This window comes from Urocitellus parryii, chromosome 13, assembly GCF_045843805.1.
Source record: "Urocitellus parryii isolate mUroPar1 chromosome 13, mUroPar1.hap1, whole genome shotgun sequence".
In the NCBI taxonomy this organism is placed as follows: Eukaryota; Metazoa; Chordata; class Mammalia; order Rodentia; family Sciuridae; genus Urocitellus; species Urocitellus parryii.
The window spans coordinates 44294532-44315472 of NC_135543.1; the positions used below are offsets into that span (position 1 = coordinate 44294532).

General features: G+C 39.1%; 1 protein-coding gene across 1 annotated transcript in view; it reads right to left on the bottom strand.

Moving 5' to 3' along the window:
* The window catches only part of Taf4b (TATA-box binding protein associated factor 4b), a 130652-nt gene extending 120987 nt beyond the window's left edge, over positions 1-9665 (bottom strand). Inside the window, exon 1 of the mRNA XM_026388091.2 lies at positions 8866-9665. Coding sequence (XP_026243876.2) covers positions 8866-9205 — 340 coding nt within the window. The 5' untranslated portion in view covers positions 9206-9665. The remainder of the gene's footprint in view (positions 1-8865) is intronic.
* Positions 9666-20941: the final 11276 nt, after the last annotated feature.

The window sequence follows — 20941 nt, forward strand, 5'->3', positions numbered from 1 at the left end:
AAATATGTTCAAAGGACTAAAGCCATACTTGGAGAAGGAAAGTATGATGATATCTCAAATAAAGGCTATCACTAGAAGCGAGGAGCACAGGTGTTGCCTGTAGTCTCATCTGTGTGGAGGCTAAGGCAGGAGGATCACCTGAACCAGGAGTACAGTATATCAAAACCATACTGTGCAAAGGACATGACTTCAGATGGTAGCTTGTTTTCACAGGAACAAATGAAGAAAACCAGAAAAGATTAAGACGGTAATATAGCAAATGTTAAAATAGATCCTTGCTCTCTTCTCTCAGCATCTTTTAAAGACATAAAATTACATGAGATAAATATAACAAGATATTGTTGGGTTTGTAATATATCTGAATGTAATAGGTAGAGCTATAATAGCGCATGTGCACACACACACACACAGAGGTAAGAGGAAAATAATAATATAATAAATGTGAAATATATTCCAAGATACTATAAGCTTTATAATGACAAGATAAAATTCAGAAAAATATCTTGAAAAAAATTACAGAGGAGGACTGGAAATGTAGCTCAGGGGTAGAGTGTTTGCCTAGCACACAATGAGGCCCTGGGCTCAATCCACATAACTGCCAGGAAAAAAAATTACAAAGGAAAAGATACACTAGAAAATATCCATTTAATGCAAAATAAGGCAAGAAAGAAAGAAAGGAAGACAAGTGTGCCGGCGCATGCTGTAAACCCAGTTATCTGGGAGGCTAAGGCAGGAGGATAGCAAGTGAAGGCCAGCCAGGGCAACTTAGTTTCCAAAATGAAATTTTTAAAAAGGGCTGGGAATATAGCCAGTGGTAGAACAATGCCCAGCACATATGAGGCCCTGGGTTCCATCTCCAGCAACACACACAAAAGGAAGGATCAGAGAAACAAAAAAGAAAAGAATCATAAAATAAAAGTAAATGGCAGACCTAGGTCCAACTATACCAATAACAGCAATATATAAATGGATGAAATAATCCAATCAAAAGACAAAAAGTATAGGGCTGGGATTTTAAAAATTCAAGCATATACTATCTACAGGAGACACACACTGAATTCAAAGATGAAGAAAAATTGAAGAAAAAAATATATACATACAGTAGCAAACATAAGAAAGCTAGAGTGGCCACACTAATATCAAACAAAATAGACTTAAAAAAAAAATCACTGGAGATTTAAAAAAGAAAAAGTTTATAATAATGAAGGGCCCAATAAATCAAGAACCTGTAACATTTTAAATTTATATGCACCCAACTACATAACCTAACATATGAAACAAAAACTAAGGTAAAATAAATTTCTTATAGATGACAGAAGGATGATAGAAGATGAGGGTTGAGGATACAGCTCAACAGCAGAGTGCATGCCTAGCTTGCACAGGCCCTGAGCTCAACCCACAACACTGCCCAAAACAATACACACAAACACACACACACACACACACACACACACACACACAAATAACAAAAGTTGGCAACAGATTAACAAGGACATCAAAGACTTAAAAAGCACTGTAAACAAATTAAACTTAACACAAATGTATATTTTACATCACCCAAGGATAGGATTTTTTTAAGTGTGTACAGAATACTCTGCAAGATACACCACTCACATTAAGACAAAAAACAAGCCTCAATAAACTTAAAAGAATTGAAATCATAAAATGTATTGTCTCTAACAATAGATGAAATTATAAATCAGTAACAGGAAAATAAGCAAAGAAACTCCCAAATATGTAGATAATAATATACAGTACACACTTATGTAACCAAGGGGCCAATGAAGAAATCACATACACACACACAAAAAAGGAAAATACTTTAGATGAATGAAAATGAAGTCATAACATTCCAAAATTTACGGGATATAGTTAATGGGGTGTTTAGAGGAAAATTTATAGTTACAAATGCCTATCTTAAAAAGAAAAAACTCAAGTAACAACCTTTTGTCTTTAGACACTGGAAAAAGGAGAGCAAAATAAAAACTAAAGCAAGCTGAAGAAAAAAGTGATAAAGATAGAGCAGAGGGGCTGGGGTTGTGGCTCAGTGGTAGAGCGCTTGCCTGACACGTGCAAGGCCCTGGGTTCAATACCCAGCACCACATAAAATAAGTAAATAAGGGTATTATCTACAACTAAAAACAAAATAAATGTTTTAAAATGGTAGTGCACTTGCCAGGCATGCAAGAGGCCCGCCGGGTTCAATTCTCAGCACCACATACTAATAAATAAAATAAAGATCCATCAACAATTTTAAAAATATTTTTTTAAAAAAAGACAGAGCAGAGGTGAATAAAATAAAGAACAGAAAAACAACTGAGAAAAATTCATTAAACCAAAAGTTGGCTGTTTGAAAAGATGCACAAAAATGACAAACTTAAAATGACTAAGAAAAAAAGAAGACTCAGAAACCACTCAATCAGGAATAAAAGACACGGCATTACTGCTAAATTGGTAGAAACGAGGAGCATAATATAGGGGAGACTATGAACATTTGTAAACCAATAAATTAGAGAATTTCAATGAAATAGACAAATTCTTAGAAACATACAAACTACTGAAACTGATTCAAGAAGAAATACTGTGAATAGATTTCTTAAAAAAACAACATACAGGTTGGGGACACAAAGCCTTTCTTTAATATAAACACATGTGTTGCTAATTAATATACATAGATGTGAGGGTCCCTTCTGAGATCCACACAAAAGTAGACTTCTTTCATTTCCAGACAAAGAATTAGATGCTGCTAACATATTCTAAGTTGTTTTCTTCCTCAGGGACCATGGACCCAATTCATTTAATTTTTCACATGTCATAGTTTCCTTCACTGAACTTAAAGTCACTTTAATTTCCCTTTTCCCCTCATTTTTTAAATTAAGTAAATGAAAGAAAAAATCAAATCAATAAGTTTTAACTTAGGTTGCTATTAGTTATAGTACATCTCCCTATCCTTCATTTACACAGCTGATTTGCCAAAGCAGAGCTTTTGTTTATCTCCATTAAATTTCATTTCTAAAAGTAGACTAATAAAAAGCTGGGCACGATGGCCTCTACCTGTATGTAATCCTAGACCTCAGAAGTTTTGGACAGGAAGACTACAAATGAAAAGACAGCCTCAGAAATTTAGCGAGACCCTAGACAACTTAGTGAGACCCTATTTCAAAATATAAAATATAAAAGGCTGGGGATGTGATTCATTATTAAAGCGCCTCTGAGTTCAATTCCAGTAACAAAAGAAAAAAAAAATAGACTAATCAGATGTCAGGTGATTTCTACTTCTTTTTTATTTCCATATTTGCTATTGGAAATCAGAGTGTTGAAAAGAAGTCAGTCTAGAGTATCTATGGAAATTCAGGAAAAGTATTCGTTTTCCAGGAGAAAAATTGGGCCTACGTTATTTACTATTGTATCTATGGTACTTCTTAGCATAAAACCAACCCAGCATCTAGTTAGTGCTGAAATGTATTAGTAAGTAAAAAATTCACTGAAAGCTTTATTCATAATGCCTTAACTCAGAATCTCCAATTTATTTATTTATCTATTTATTTATTTTTAAGAGAGAGAGAGAGAGAGAAAGAGAATTTTTTAATATTTATTTTTTAGTTTTCGGCGGACACAACATCTTTGTTTGTATGTGGTGCTGAGGATTGAACCCGGGCCGCACGCATGCCAGGCGAGCGCACTACCATTTGAGCCACCCAGCCCCAATTTTTTTTAATAAATATTTTTTAGTTATAGCTGACAATACCTTTATTTTACTTATTTATATATATGTGGTGCTGAGGATTGAACCCAGGGCTTCAAACATGCTAGGTGCTACGGCTGAGCCACAACCCTAGCCCCAGAATTTCCAATTTTCTTATCTGTCCCAACAAAGACACACATCACAACCTAAATACAAAATTGTCTGGCTTACATTTATTTTTTTAACAATAACAAAAAAGCAACCTAAGCAGACAATCAGGAAATAATTAATAAAAGATTCAAAATTAAACTTTTGAGTTTGTAACAAAATTGTCACTATGCAATGGTAAGTGAAAATGAGGATATAAGGATGGCATCATAGAATTCCAGTTATGTAAAATCAGAAAAGGAATGCATACATTCTTTTTCCCAAAGAGTCTAAAAGTTTTTGAGAATGAAATGTACTATATCTTGCTTACAATGGTGGCTGCACCTTTATCAAATTTTTCAACACCCACTATAAATGGGTTTCTTTATTTTTTAGTAACAAAAACTATACCTCAATAAAGCTGACATTTAAAAAACAGAGATTAAAAATAGACTCAAAGTATTTTGAAGGACAAAAATTTTTCTCTTCTCCAAATTCCATACAACAAAAATAATTTTCTAATGTCCCCCCAGCCAAAATGGGGGTGGGTACACACTAAGATTATTTAAAGATAGATTTTTTTAGACTGTTGAGAATTTGGCGGATGCTGATAAATAGCAACCTCAGAGTACTGAGAACCAAATGCTATGCAGGGGGCTTGGGACAGAGCTCAGTTGGTAGACTGCTTGCCTTGCATACACAAGGTCCTGGATTCAAGAAAGGGGCGGGGGAGGAAGGAAGGAAAGAAAAGAAAAGCAATCCCCAACAGCTATGCAGGTTCTTGAAATATTCAGAACATTCCTAATATACCTGTGTTTTCTATAGTTCTGTGACATGCAAGCCCTGCTATGTACTATTTTACTTACTCCTTCTGGTACTCTAGGAAGAAGTCTCATTTTAGAAGTAAGAATCTGACATGAAGAATGAGGTTAATAAACTTGCCAAAGACCACAAAGCTATTAAGTGGTAGAGCTAGAATTCAAACCCGTCAGTTCACTCCAAGGGCAATGTTCTGTCCTTTATTGTACACTCCACTACTTTTCCCAAGAGGCTACTCCCTCAAACTCCTTGTTATCCACAAACTTCATTAGTACACCACCTAGTCTTTACTCTGTGATCCTATGCTGAATCTTCTGGCCTACTAAATATTATATGCCTACTTGACTTCAAGCTAAGAGCCCTCTTAGGCATACTTAGTTATTCATATAAGTAACAAATCCATATCATAGTCTCACTGTCCAGCCCCTGTTTCTCTACAAAGTCTTCATTCCCTCACTCAGTTAAAAGGCTCAACTACTACTCTTATGATTAAATCTGAATATGACTTCTTAGATTCTCTGGGTAGCTTTTTTAAAATTAAATATTAACATTATTGATTATGTTTTAAACATTTTGGGGGTAAAATTGGCAATACCTGTTGTAATTTATCCTATAATTATATATGTACAAAATTACACAAAAACAGACAAAGGTATTTATTACAGCATCATTGTAATCACAGAAAGTACACACACAATATCAATGCCTAGGAATAGGGAAGTGGTCAAAATAATAATACAAAGAACTACTCCTATGCAGTTGGAAAAAATGAGAAATATTTACAAATACTAACAATGAAAAAGGCACAGTAAAATTGTTAATACTCTAGTGACAAGGGGATTACATTTCAGTAATTTTTAAAAACATTAACAGACAATGCTTTTAATCAGAATAAGCTAAGAAATCAAAACACAACACACTCATAATTGTGATGCCCCTCAGCATCCTCGGGGCTCTAGCCCTATTGCTCCCTACTCTCTCCATGTAGATCTACCTTCAAATATTTAGCTGCCTTCTCTAAGCCAAGTAACTTTACTAGACCCTAGAAATAATAAAGTGATAAGGTGTTATAAATTCTAAGGAATTCATAATCAAAAAAGGAAGTAATAATAAACTAGGTATTTTAATAAAATAAACTAGCCAGGCACAGCGATGCACTCCTATAATCCTATGTTGGGGCTGAGGCAGGAGAATCGCAAGTTTGAGACCAGCTTCTAGGTAACTAGGTAACTTACAGAGGCTCTGAGCAACTTAGTGAGATCCTGTCTCCAAAAAAAAAAAGGTTGGGGATGGAGCTCAGAGATTAAGCAACTCTGGATTCAATCTCCAGTACCAAAAATTAATTAAAAGAATTAGTAACAATAATAATAAATAATATATGGTCTTGAAAGTACAGCATCTGAGTGGGACAACCTAAAGAATTTCCAGCAGTTTCTACCGAGAGGATGGCAATCCATAGAAAAAAATAATGCCATTGACACTGTGGCTATAAGCTGATTGTACAGCCTTTGGAATCCACACAGGGGATGGCACCCTGATTTCAACCAAGTCCAGCAGCAGCAGGCCAACTATGCAGTTGATGATCCTATAGGCTATATCCCTTTGATAAAGCTAAAGTGGAAACAAACAAAAAAGCTAAAGTGGAAACAGCTTATCCAGCTTATTCAAGAATCTGAGAAAGAAGATGCAAACTCTATGCCCCGCCTCAGCATGAAAACAACCTCAAATGCTTCACCAGTATGACAGTCATGTTGAATTTATCACAGTTTATGATATAAAAGAAGCAATTAAGTCTTTATTTATCTCTTTCAAACAATTTGCAGAAGAGATACAGAATACCAAAAAGAGAAGGGCCACAGTTGGGTCTAATATTCCACATGCTCACAAAAAAAGACTGAAAATATTATCAAAACTCTTTCATTTCCTGACAATGCCCCACTTCACACACACACACACACACACACACACACACACACACACACACATTATTTCCAGCCCCTGCTCCCTGGAAAAATCTGTGGTGCATATGTGTATTTTTTAAAACCAGTTCTGCTCAGAGGAAATGAACAAGAAATCAAATGCTTATTCATTACCTTGGAAAATTAAGAACTGACATATATTGAGAAATAAACCACTAATCCTCAGTACAGAAGAGAAATGGTGCAGGATTCATAACCTAAGTTACTTTAATCAATATTTCCATTAAATTTTTCAACTACTGGTTCTTATGCTACATATCAATAGAAAATCTCAAAAGCAGCTCTTTAAAGTACCTCCCAACCTCCTCTGTAAGCTCATAATTCCTAAGAACAAACTGTCTCCTCTCTTCTTGGGGGTTTCTCTATGGTCAATAGTGTAAAATATTTTAGTATTATGATATAAACATATTTAAACTGTGGACTTAATTTGCAGCTACTCAACTCAAGCAAGTTTCAGTTTTGGTTTTTTGATGTATAAAACAGAAGATTAGCCTCTAAAATTCTATCTCACCTTCAGCACTGATACTCAATGAGGCATGTTGTAAAAAAATGTGGTTAAGTATAGTGTTGTGAAAAGAGTAGAGTTAAACAGATCTGAATTCAAATCCCTTGACTCCTATAAATTGCCTGGCTTTGGGCAAATTATTTACCCTTAGAGACCTCTTTCCAAATTTACTACTTACATAGTACAGCCAATGAATAAATAATAATAATAATAATAATAATAATAATAATAATAATAATGTATTCAAATTGCCTAGCACAGTGGGACCTCAATAAGTGATTTGTTCTGACTCATCAGCAAGTTTTCATTCTTGACAGTTTTTCTATTTAACATTTTTTTCTGACCATTTCTAAACAAACTTCAGTGACTAGGCAGGAATTTATATTTTAACAAACTAGGGAATAATTTCATTCAAACATACTCATAACTACTTTAAGATTACATGATGGATGACAATTTAGAACTAGCAAATAATGTAGCCAGTGCTGCACACAGCCTTAACAAATGTAGGGACCTCGTGTACTATACAAAAGGAAAAAAAGCATTTCATTAAATGTGAAGAACACAATCTGCCCATGATGTTCTTGACCAAATAGAGCAATAGCTACAAAAGACAAAAAAAAAAAAAAAGCTACTGTCCTTTTGCCACAGGATGTTAAAGTAATCTTTTGAATCAATGCTTCCACTTCTTTATCATCTAAGTCAAGATTATGAAAGTTTCTCTGGGCTCCAGGGATTTTTTTAGAGCTACCAGATCAGAGATCCAATTTTTAAAAAAATATTTTTTAGTTGTTGATGGACCTTTTTTTAAAAAAAAAATTTATTTGTATGTGAGGCTGAGAATCGAACTCAGTGCCTCAAGCATGCTAGGCAAGCACACTACCACTGGGCCACAACCGCAACCCCAGAGATCCAATTTTTGCTAATCAAAATTAATAGAAGACAAATTCCAAGAAACTTTGGATTGATGAGACAGAAGGTAGAACACTCAAATTTCACTCAGCACATTTACAACATGAATTATCACAAAGCAAAACCTTTGAGTAAATCTTGAAAAACAGCCTGACAAAGTAATAAGCCCTAGGATAAAAAGCAAATCCTCATTATCAGGATTCGCACACCCCTTCAAGTATAATAATCGCGTATCTCTGATCTATTTGTCAACTTTGGAGCTTGTTCCCCAGGAGAGGAATTCTTCTGACCGAAAGTTAAAATCATTACATATCTGAAGGCTGTGCGGGAAGCAGCATTTGTTTTCTGATACCAGAAAACTATAAACTTATTCTGACTTGCTTACATTTAAAATTCTATTTCAGTCATACCCCCGAGAACTTTTTAAAAAGACTTCTTTTTACAACATAATCTAAACGGGTGAAAATATAAACTGATCCTTTCTTCGAGTGAAAATTAACTTGAGCCATCCCTAATCTCCTCTACCTAGGCACCAGTGCCTCAAGAGCCCTTCTGACAGCTTTGACTGTCACTTAGGTGAAAAGACTCTCTTCTTAAATATAAAATGCTATAATGATACAAAAAGGTTATATTTAATTGTAAAGCCAAATCACTGCCCAAAAGGCTGCTTCCTGGACACTCACTGCAAAGATTATGAAAGGTTTTCTTGCAGAGTTTTTGAGAGCTGCGAGCAGGAAAGAGCAATCCGGCGCTGCGACGATTCCCGAATCACTGCAGGCAGGACCCAAGGGTAAGGCTGGAAGGAGGGATCAACCTACCTGGAGGAAGCTGCAAATTAGCAGGCAACTGGATCGTAGTGGCGCTGGGGGCTTTCACGGTGACGATCTGGGGAGCAGGCAGCCTAGGGCCACTGAGTTTAGGAACAGTACTGACAGGAGCCACTTTGGTCACTAGGGTCCCCACGGGGGACCGCAGGGGCTGGGACGCCGTGGACTCCACGCAGACACTGACAGGAGCCTTAGTCACCGCGCCCAGGGCCACTGGGGTGCTCTCCACCCGGACCGGCAGAGCCCCGGTAGGAGCCATAGTCACGGTCCCCGAGGCGCCCCCAACAACCGGAGGAGCGGCACCGGACGATTCGCTGAGGCCCGCGGGCATCACCCCGAGGGATCAGCGGCAGCTGCAGCGCTGCCGTTCCGGGAGCTGAGGTGAGGAGAGGTCTGACACGCCGACTCCAGCGCAGTTCTGGCTCCACAGCATCGCTGGGGAAAGGCTCAGGGGCCGCGGCAGAGAAATCGGTGGTGGGCGCGGGCTAGGCAGCAGCAGCCGCGCGTCCCAGATCTGCCTCCCGTCCGCGCGAGCCGGGGCAGCAACACCCGCACAGGCGCTCGCCGCTCCCTCAGCGGCACTCACACGTGCGCCGGCTCAGCCGGGCGCCTCAGCCTCCGATCCAGCTGCAGCTGAGCCCGGACGCACAGCTCCCGGAAGGGCGTCACTCGGGCTCTCACTTCCGAACCTAACTGCGCGGTAGTTCCCCCGCCAGAAACTTCAAAACTACAGACCCAGAGCAGCAACCGAGCCCCCTACGCGCGCTCCGGACGGGCGGGCTGCGCGGCCACGCCAGCCATGTTTATATAGCCACGCGGAGACCTCGCGCAGGCGCCCAGGCCGCCGCCGCCACCCCGGGTTTCCCCGGAATCCGGCTGCCTGATTGGCCACGGAGCGGAATCGCGCTCGTGACGTCATGAGGGACGGCTCGAAAGGGCGTTAGAATCTTCCCCAGAATCGGGAGGATGGAGGGGCAGGTTACCTAAAGCTTGTCACGTGTGAGGGACAAACTGCGGCCTCCGCGGTCCTCTCCTAGGTGTCAGTGCGAACAAGAAGCCTAAACTAGATTTTCCCCCACGCTTTTTAAGGGAAAAATGTAGAGGACTAGTTTTGGAAGTGTAATTCATCAAGAACTCAGTCGCACTTCTTCAGGGTTTCTCTGCGGCTTCACGCAAAAGCGTCGCTAAAATTAACATTGAGGTTGACATTATGAGAGTAAGAACAGTGTATAATGTTATCGTCCGTAAAACGTGCTTATTTTCATATCGCTTTAGAGTAGAACTACTTAAATCTAAAATGAAAATTTTGTTTCTTCCTCTCTTTATATATGCTGCTTTATATATGCCTCTGTCACCTCTAAACTTATTTAAATTGTATGCCTGTCTCCTAAGAAACAGTCAGTGACTTTTGATTCTCACATACACTAATTCTAAGATCTTAAGTTCTATCAATAAAACAGTGTTCCTTGTAGGAACCAATTCTAAGATTCAATTATGGAAAAAAGTGCCCCTTCTTAAGGTAGTCAGAGAAGATGCCTTGGTTTCAGACCTTTGTGGTAATAGTATATGTTTGCAGGACATAACGCTATCCTGAAGGAGATTTTGCAAGTAGACAGGTGCTATGCTGGAAAGTGTGTTCCCCCAAAGTTCATATGTTGAAATCTTATGGTATCAGGAGCTGGGGGCCTTTGGGAGGCAATTAAATCTTGAGTTCCTTTTAAGAGGGAACCTAGGGGCTGAGGCTGCAGCTCAATGGAAGAGCACTTGTCTAGCATGTGTAAGGCACAGGGTTCGATCCTTAGCACAACATTAAAAATTGAAACAAATTAAATAAAGACATGCTGACCATCTACAACTATTAAAAAAACTTAAAAAAAAAAAAAAAAGACAGAGAGAACCTACCCATCCACCACAAAAATTCTAAGTATGAATTAATTAGCAATCATCCCGCATTGTGTACATAACTCAGATTATCACCTTGTCACCCACAATTGTATAATTATTACTTATCAGTTAGAATTAAATTAAGCAAATAAAGAAATAGTTTTTTTAAAGAAAGAGAGAGAGAGAGACCTGTTAGAGATCGTTTATCACTTCCACCAAGTGAGGTTAAGTTGCAATAAAAGGACCATCATTCTAGGAACCACACACACACACACCCAACAACAAATTCCCTTTATCTTGAACTTTCCACCTCCAGAACTCTGAGAATTTTTTTTTTTTTAAGTACCAGAGATTGAACCCAGGGGTGCTTCACCAATGAGTCACATCCTCAGCCCTTTTTGAGACAAGTTCTCACTTAGTTGCTCAGGACCTTGCTAAAGTACTGCGGCTGGCTTTGAACTTGCAATCCTCCTGCCTCAGCTACCTGAGCTGCTGGGAATTTAGGCATGCAGCCACAGTACCTCTATAAAAATAAATTTGTTTATAAGCTAATGAATTTATAGTATTTTTGTCCCAGCAGCCCAAACCACTAAGACAATGGGCAACCTGACATTTATAGTTTGTGTTAGCTTTTCGTCACAGTGACCAAACTACCTGAACAAGAACAACTTGGAGGAGGAAAATTTTGTTTTGACTCAGAGTTTCAGAGGATTCAGGACATGGTTAGTGGCCTTCAAGGAAGCAACATCATGGTGGAAGAGCATAGCAAATGAAGCTGCCCAGGTCTTCACAGTTCTGCCCTTGAACTTAGCGCACTAATTGAGTGCCTTCTTCTTCTTTTTATATTTCATATTTTTTATATTTATTTTTTAGTTATAGTTGGATACAATATCTTTAATTAATTTATTTATTTTAATGTGGAAAGAGAAATAATGGTGGGAGGGTCTGGGAAAGAAGATGAAGCCCACCAGAGCACACCCCCAGTGATCTGCTTCTTCCATGTCCCATCTTCCAAAAGTCCACTGGATTATCATCAAATGTATTAATCCACCTATGAGACCAAAGTCCTCATGACCTAATCATTTCCTAAAGATCCGACTGCTAAACCTTGTACAATTGAGAACCATTCTTCCAACACCTGAGCTTTAGGGAGGATGCTGTAGATCTAAACCTTAACACAACCTTATTTGCTCTCTTGCTGTAAACCTCTACTCACATGATCTAGAGAAGTCATGGAGACTTCTCTTGCCTTAGTCATCTTTCTCCCACATCTCAACCAATCCATATCAAATCAAAACTCATGACCCAAATCAGTCACAAGATTTTCAGGAGGATCACCAGTTCAAAGCCAGCCTGTCTCTAAATAAAATACAAATAGAGCTTTGAGGAAAAAAAAAAAAAAAAAAGTAAAAAAGGCCAAGGAGATGTGGCTCAGTGTTTAAGCACCTCTGGGTTCAATCCCCAGTACCCCCCCCCCAAAAAAAAAAAAGCTATGTATCCAAGAAGCTTGAACTCAAACCAGTCCATATGATGCCAAAGTATCGTCACACACAACTAAATCAATCAGAGTCACTCCAGGTGAACTGGACTGGCACAAAATAATCACATAGAGACAGAGAAATACCTTTTTCTTTGGGTTTTGTGATGGTTCCTCTGACCCAGCTCTCACAAAGGAGGCAAAGCAGGCAAAAAAAAAAAAAGAAAGAAAGAAAGAAAGAGCAAGCCTGGAACCCACTTTTATTGGGGAGAAGCCATTCAAATGAGGGAAGGGATAGGATTACAAAGGAACAGGTGAGTGTAACTCAACCCCACGGTAACGCCTACTCCTGCAGCCTGCCTCCTCGTCCCAGTGGTGCAAGTCATTGCCGGGTGCCATAATTGTTCAGTGTCTCTTGCTCAGGACTTAAGGGCGTGTATTTCCACCAGAGTACATCTCTTTCTACCACTACACAATGTCTGATTCATCATATGTCCCACAGAGTCTCTGGCAAAATGCCTTGAGCATAATCAGTGTTTCATAAATATTTGTGCTAAGGGGATGGACTGAATGGAACTATGCCACATTTTCAGTGAAGCAAAACCTTGTAGTGGATTTAAATCTAAGATCTACCCTTCACTAGTAGAATAAATGCTTTAACATTGATTTTTCTCACTTCAGATAGTAATGTAAGTTTCCATAAATACTTGTGGAAGGAAGGCTCAGTTTACTTTGAGAACTCCACCTTCCTAAATTCCCTTAGGCCCACCCCCAACTCACATACTTTGTTTAGTTATGCAATTAGCTTCAATTAAATAACAAAGAAGTAATACTATATACTTTTTCTTTAAGGTGACCTTGCAAATTTTCTTCTAATGGTTTGTGTTGCTTTTATAATGTGTCTCACTAATGGGAACTTTAATTTTCTTTTTTCTTTTTTTTTTTTTAGAGAGAGAGATTTTTTTTTAATATTTATTTTTCAGTTCTCGGCAGACACAACATCTTTGTTTGTATGTGGTGCTGAGGATCGAACCCTGGCAGCAGGGCATGCCAGGCGAGCGCGCTACTGCTTGAGCTATGTAAGAAAAGAAAAAATGGGTGGGGTGTAGTGGCACAGGCCTGCAATCCTGGAAACTGGAGAGGCTATACAAGAAGATCACAGTTCAAGGCCAGCCTTAGCAACTTAGTGAGAACCTGGGCTCAAAATTTTACAAAGTAAAAAAGGCTGAGGATGTAGCTCAGTGGTAAAATGCACCTTGGTTCAATGCCCAGATTGGGGGCAGGGGGAATGAAAGGAAGGAAGGAAAAAAGAAAACAAAATCTGCTTGAGGTTAAAGTGGTCATGACCTCAGCTTCAAAGTAATTCAGAAACACATGCCTTCAGTTCTCAGCCCTTGAACTTGCCGCACTGAGTGCCTTTACGTCAGAGCATTTAAATACCTTCTGAAACAAAACACATTCCTATAACAACATGATTCACTCTCTCATTCCATTCCTCTCTAAAAAACTGATTTAAACTCTTAAAAAGTTTTGAACCCATAAATGACATCCATTTCTTTCTCAACCTCTGTGGAAATTTTAATAGTCTGAGACACCTTTTTAAATTGTGCTACTGCAAATGGAACCCCAAAAGCACACTACCACTGAGTTACATCTCCATTTTTAAAATTTATTTATTTATTTAAAATTTATTTATTTATTTATTATGTATTGTTAAATTACTAAGGCTGGTCTCAAACTTGCAATCCTTCTGCCTAAGCCTCCAAAATGGCTAGGATTACAGATGTGCACCACTATATCCAGAAGAAGAATTACTTTTAAGTACTAGACAATCAAAAGTTTCTCAAATCCTGGCTCAGCAGCACATGCCTGTAATACCAGCAGTTTGGGAGGCTGAGGCAAGAGGATCACAAGTCAAAGCCAGCCTCAGCAACTTAATGAAGCCCTAAGGAATTTAACAAGACTCTGTCTCAAAATTAAAAAATAAAAATAAGAAGGGCTGAGGATATAGTTCAGCGGAAGAGCACCGCTGAGTTCAATCCCCTGCACCAAAAAATAAAAATAAAATGCAAACAAAAAAGAGTTTTTTAGTTCTCAGCGGACACAACATCTTTGTTGGTATGTGGTGCTGAGGATCGAGCCCGGGCCGCACGCATGCTAGGTCAGCGCGCTACCGCTTGAGCCACATCCCCAGCCTTCAACTTACTTTAAATACAACCAGAGATATGAAAAATTGTGCTGTATATGTGTAATAAGAATTGTAATGCATTCCACTGTCATCTATTTTTTAAAAAAATTAATTTAAAATAAAAGTCAAAACCAAAAATACACACAAACAAAAACAACAACAAAAATGACTAGGATATAGCTCAGTGGTAGAGAGTCCCTGAGTTCAATCCCCAAATATTAAAAAACAGTAAAAATAAATAAATACTCTTAAAAATGAATATAACTGAAATATCCAAACATATGAAATACATTTGAAATATCCAAATAGTATGAAAAACTAATCAGCCATTAATATTCATACTTATAAAGTTAAATTTATTGACATGGGAAAATGATCATGATAAATTGTTAGGGAAAAAAGGAATTCATAAAATATTACGTGAAGTATTCTCTTTTTTGATTTAAGATACCTTTAAAACCAATAATAGGACAGATTTATGTTTAGAAAAAAAAATTAAAGACTGTACACCAAAAATTAGAGGACATCTATCTGGAGACACTTTTTATTACATATGTATTTTTACTAACAATTGAAATTTATGAGTACATTTAAGTACTCTCCATCTGCTCCATTAGCACCTAAAAAACTTTACTGCATTTCACAAAGCTGGGCAATGTGGTAGCTTGCTAAAGCTACACCAAACCAAAGCTCATTACAAATATTGCCTTAACCTAAAAAGATAAGTTGTTTTATAACAACGAGATTAACCATTCCCTTTCATATTAAGTGTAGCAAAAGCAAAGCATTTGTTTTTCTATTACTATAACGAAATACTTGAATTGGGCAATTTAATAAAGAATCAAGGTTTATGGTGGCTCATAGTTCTAGAGATGCAAAATCAAGGGACCAAATCTGGTGATGGCCTTTTTGATTACAGAGTCCTGTAGGGGAGCATATGGTAAGAACATGGTTTACTCTCTAAGTTTCATCATTTATTGCTTATAATTTAAAATGAGAGATGTGTAACCCTTCCTTTCACTTGAATAATTATAGGCAATGGTATGGTTATCAATTGGCTTAATTTCAATGTTGTTGTGTCTCAATAAATAGGGAGGCCCACAAAGAGGAAGAGAGATGGGGAAAGAGCCAGTGGATAGTGTAGTCAGAACACAAACAACATTTACTGATTTAAGTTCACCATCTTGAATGAGAACATATTTTATAGCCCCAAACCTGTTATTAAAATAGGAACATCAGCTGGACAGAGACATATGCCTGTAATCCCAGCTTCTCAAGAGGCTGAAGCATGAGAACTGCAAGATGGAGTCCAGCCAGGCCAGTTCACCAAGATCCTGTCCCAAAATTTAAAAAGCAAAAATAGAAGGACTGGGATGTAACTCAGTGTCCAAGACCCTGAGTTCAATTTCCACTATTATATTACTAACTTCAAAGATGAATAATCAGCCCAGGCGCGATAGCACATGCCTATAATCCCAGCAGCTAGGGAGGCGGAGGCAGGAAGATCACAAGTTCAAAGCCAGCTTCAGCAAAAGCGAGGCACTTAGCAACTCAATGAGACCCTGTGTCTAAATAAAACACAAAATAGGTCTGGGGTGTGTTTCAGTGATTGAGTCCCCTGAGTTCAATCCCTGGATTCCAAAATAATAGCCAGGCACAGTGGCACATGCCTATAATCCCAGCAGCTCAGGAGGCTGAGACAGGAGGTTCATGAGTTCAAAACCAGCCTCAGCAATAGCGAGGCACCAAGCAACTCAGTGAGACCCTGTCTCTAAATAACATACAAAATAACACTGGGGATGTGGCTTAGAGATTGAGTGCTCCTGAGCTCAATCCCTGGTACCCAATAAATAAATAAATAAATAATCAGAGATGGGGATATAGCTAAGTTGGTAGAGTGCTTGCCTTGCAGGAACAAGATCCTGGGTTCAATCCCCAGCACCAAAAAAAGAAAGAAAGAAAGAAAGAAAAGAAAAAGAAAAAGAAAGGTTCAATAATCATCATAGATAAAATAATAATAAAAAAGTTTGAAATATTCCAAGAATTATCAAAACATGACACAGAGACATACAAAGTGAAAACAAAATGTTGGTAAAATGGTACCAACATACTTGATAGATGCAGAGATGCCACAGAAATTCAATTTGTTAAAAAAAAAAAAGTACCTGTGAAGCACAATAAAACAAAGTGCAATAAAATGAGATGTGTGTGTGTGTGTGTGTGTATATATATGTGTGTGTGTGTGTGTGTGTGTGTGTGTGTGTGTGTGTATAACTGAGGATTGAATCTAGGGGAATTTTACCACTACTGTTTTACCACATCCTCATTCTTTTTTATTTTTTATTTTTATTTTTCACACACAGTCTTGCTACATTGCCTAGGCTGGCTTCAAACTTGTGATCCTTTGCCTCAGCCTCCTGAGTTGCTGGGATTTCAGGTGTGTACCACTGCACCTGGCTATCAGTGGTATCTTTAAAGCCATTGGATTCAGTTAGATGAAGGAAGAAAAGGGAGTATAAGTGGAGAATTCAAGAGGCAAGGGTCCAGGGTATTCTAAAGTTCAGGTTGATAAGGAGAAACCAACAATAAAGGATGGCAAAATAATTTCCATTGTTAAGAGGAAGATTAAGAGAGTGTGGAATCCTGGAAGGCAAGAAATGACTGAGTTTCAGATGAAGAAAGTGATCAGTTGTGTCAAATGCAGTTGGTAGGAAAAGTAAACTGAGTGCTTCTTACGCCCTGGGGTCAATCCCCAGTACCAAAAAAAAAAAAAAAAGGCAGGTTCAGAGTACTCTTTATGTACAAGAATGCAACGGGGAGCCTTCAGAAACCTTAATAAGAAAGGTGGAACAAGAAGGCGAAAACCTGATTAGAGTATTTCCAAGAAAAAAGAGAGAGGAAAAGGTTGTATTATGAAGTTTGTTTGTTTTTTAATTTTTTTTTTATTTGTAGGTGGACACAATGCCTTTATTTATTTATTTTTAATGTGGTGCTGAGGATCAAACTTCACACGTGCTAGACAAGCACTGTACCACTGAGCTAAAACCCCAGCCTGACTTTGAAGTTTTAATGCAAAGTGGAGCAGGAAAATGGGAAAGTAGTAGGGTTGGGAGAGGCCAAGAGAGATTTTCTTTAGGATAACAGCATGTTTGTATGCTGATACTGTAGGGAAAATTGCCAATCAAGGAGTCAATAAAAGAGATTTTTTGAAACCATGTCCTTGAAGGCAAAATGGACTAGATTCCCTCTCTAACCACCAGTACCAGGGTTGGAACTCAGGACCTACACACATGCCTGGCAAGCACTCTACCACTGAGCCCCATCCCCAGCCTAGGTTGAGCTTTGGTAAGAATAATAGGCACCCAAGTGTGACTCCAGAGGTTGAGGGAGAAGGATCCACGTCCAAAACTAGTCTCAGCAACTTAGCAAGGTCCTAAGCAACTTAGCAAGACCCTGTCTCAAAATAAAAAATAAAAAGGGCTGAGGATGTGGCCCCGTGGTTAAACACCTCTGGGTTTAATCCCCAGCACCCCACCCCTGCAAAAAAAGAGTAATACGCAAATCATGTATGGCAACAGAAGTTCTTGGTCACAGCCACTGGCAGATGGATATTTGTAATGATGGAAACTTGAGTATGTTCTCTTTTAATGGGCCTGCCTTCCTCCAATCCAGTCCACATCCCTCACTCTTTCTCAGATGATCTTACTACCATGCAAATCTAATTAACTCTTCTACATAGAGCTTTTTAGCATCTTCCCAGTACCCACAGGATAATAATTATGAACAGTTAGCATGGCACACAAAGTTCATTATGATCTCACATCTGCTAAATCGTTCAAGAATTTCACTAGGCCATGTTCTCATGAGCACTTTTCATTAGCATCATAGTTAAATTAGGAATTTCCCAAATGTCCCAAGAACTTTCAGTTTCCTTCCTTGCATACAAGGACACCTCTCTTTGAAAACCTTTCCCCATTTGAAACCCTTGTTTTACCTGGCCAATTCCTATTTGGCTTTCAAAAATCAATAATCAGCTAAATGTGGTGGTGACGGCCTGTAATTCCAGCTATGCAGGAGGATCACACCTTTGACCCTCTCTCCATATAAAATTTAAAACTGGCCTGGGGATGTAGCTCATGGTAGAGCACTTGCAAGGCCCTGGATTCAATTCCCAGTGTAAGGGGGGGTCCAGCGGAACGTCGGAGGGAGAGACCACACAAGAGACTTACTCCATGCAATTGGCAAAAGGGGATTTATTGGGGATCCATTCCAGCGCGCTGGGACTCTGTGCCCACTCAAGAAGGGAGCGCAGCTCAGAGCCCAGAACGGAGGTCAGGTGGAGCTTAAGTACACTTTTTGGAGAGGGCGGTGGGCTTTGCATACATCAGAACAAATCATCATGAGGCGCGGGGAAATTGAACAACAACTCTGAGACGTGATTGGCACATTCATTGGTGGGAACAGGTCGGGTGGGGGTGATTGGTCATTCGTAAGCGGGTTACACATTCAAACTGATTGGTCCAGACCCTGTGACGAACTGCACAGGGCCCTAGGCTAAATGGCCAGTAGGGTGTTGTCTTAACTATCTCAGGAATCTGGGTGTAACAGAGGAATTTAATAATACCTAATCTTTTACATTCAAGCTTTCCAGCTTAGAAACTTTACCCTTTCACCAGTACTAAAAAAATAAGTCAAAGCCAGGCATGGTAGTGTATGCCTATAATCCTAGCAGCTAGGGAGGCTGAGGCAGGAGGATCACAAATTCAAATCCAACCTCAGCCAAAGCAAGGCGCTAAGCAACTCAAGTGAGACCCTGTCTCTAAATAAAATATAAAATAGGGCTGGGGGGCTGGGGTTGTAGTTCAGTGGTAAAGAACTTGCGTATAGGTGAGGCACTGGGTGTGATCCTCCATACTGCATAAAAATAAATAAAAAAAGATATTGTATCCATCGACAACTAAAAATAATTTAAAAAAATATAGGGTTGGGGATATGGCTCAGTGGTTGAGTGCCCCTGTGTTCAATCTCCAGTACTCCCCTCTCCAAAAAAAAAAAAAGTCAATAATCTACCTTGGCCCCTGTGTTAGTCAGCTTTGCTTTGTCACTGTGATCACAATATCTAAGAAGTACAACTTAAAGGAGGAAAAGTTTATTTTGGACTCATGGTTTCCGAGGTTCAGTCCATAATCAGTGGGATCCATTGCTGTGGGTTTGAGGTGAAGTAGAACATCATGGTGGAAGGGTTTGGTGGAGGAAAGCTGCTCGGCTCATGGCAGCAGGAAGCAAAGGCAGGGAGAAGTGGGTGAGTAGGGTAGGAAGAAGACAGAGAGGAGCCAGGGATAACAAGTAGCCCAGGCCACACCCCCAGTGACCTAGTGACCTACTTCCTCCAGCCATGCTCCTCCCACCTAGAGTCACCACCTAATACCCTTTCAAATTGTTGATCCATCAAGTGAATTAACCCACCAATGAGGTGACAACTCTCATCAACTAATCATTTGACCTCTGAACATTCCTGTACTGCCCAACACAGGAGCTTTTCAAGGGACATTAAAGATTCAAACTATGACCGCTCCCCTGAATAAGGTCAGTGCCTCTCTTTCTTCTCCCATAACTTTTTACCAGACCACTCACTAAGTTTCAGGTTGCTTTTCTTGTCTATCATCTCCCAGTAAACTGTGAACTTTCTGATCACTGAGACTGTGTCAGGTTTTTCATGTGACCAGAAGAGAGAACCTAATATATAACAGTGTGTGTGTGTGTGTGTGTGTGTGTGTGTGTGTGTGTATGTATGTATGTATGTATGTAGTGTGTGTATATAATTTTTTTCCAGTATGGGGGATTGAGCCCAGACATGCTCTACCAGTAAGCTACAATCCCAGAATCTCTTTATTTTTTATTTTGAGTCAGAGTCTCACTAAATTGCCTAGGATGACCTGGAACTTGTGATCCTCCTGCCTCAGCCCCCTAAATTGCTGTGAGTACAAGAATTTTTACACCAGGCTTAGATTAATCAATTTTTAACATTTTGACTTGTTTTGTCCTTTGCTTTCTCTCTTTTGCGTTTATGTGGGTGTGTCTCCATAGATACACACACACACACAAAAAAAAATCTAACTTATTTATAGATTCTGCAATTGTGAATTTGCCTACTCGCTAACATTTATTTGTAACCCCCAAATCAGTACTTGAAGCACATTTGCAGTCTTTTGTAGAAGGCACAGAGCAACAAATATTTTCAGTCCTGGCTTGGACATTCTCGGCTGAGGCTGATCTTCTTATTTCAGTGTTCATATTGCAAACAAGTATCTTTTTTGCTGTTGGGTGCCACATTTTTTTGTGTGTGTGTGTGAGGGTGAGTACTGAACATGGAACTCAGGAGCACTTGACCATTGAGCCACATTCCAGCCCTTATTTTGTATTTTATTTAGAGACAGAGTCTCACAGAGTTGCTTAGAACCTTGCTTTTGCTGAGGCTGGCTTTGAACCTACAATCTTCCTGCCTCAGCCTCCGGAGC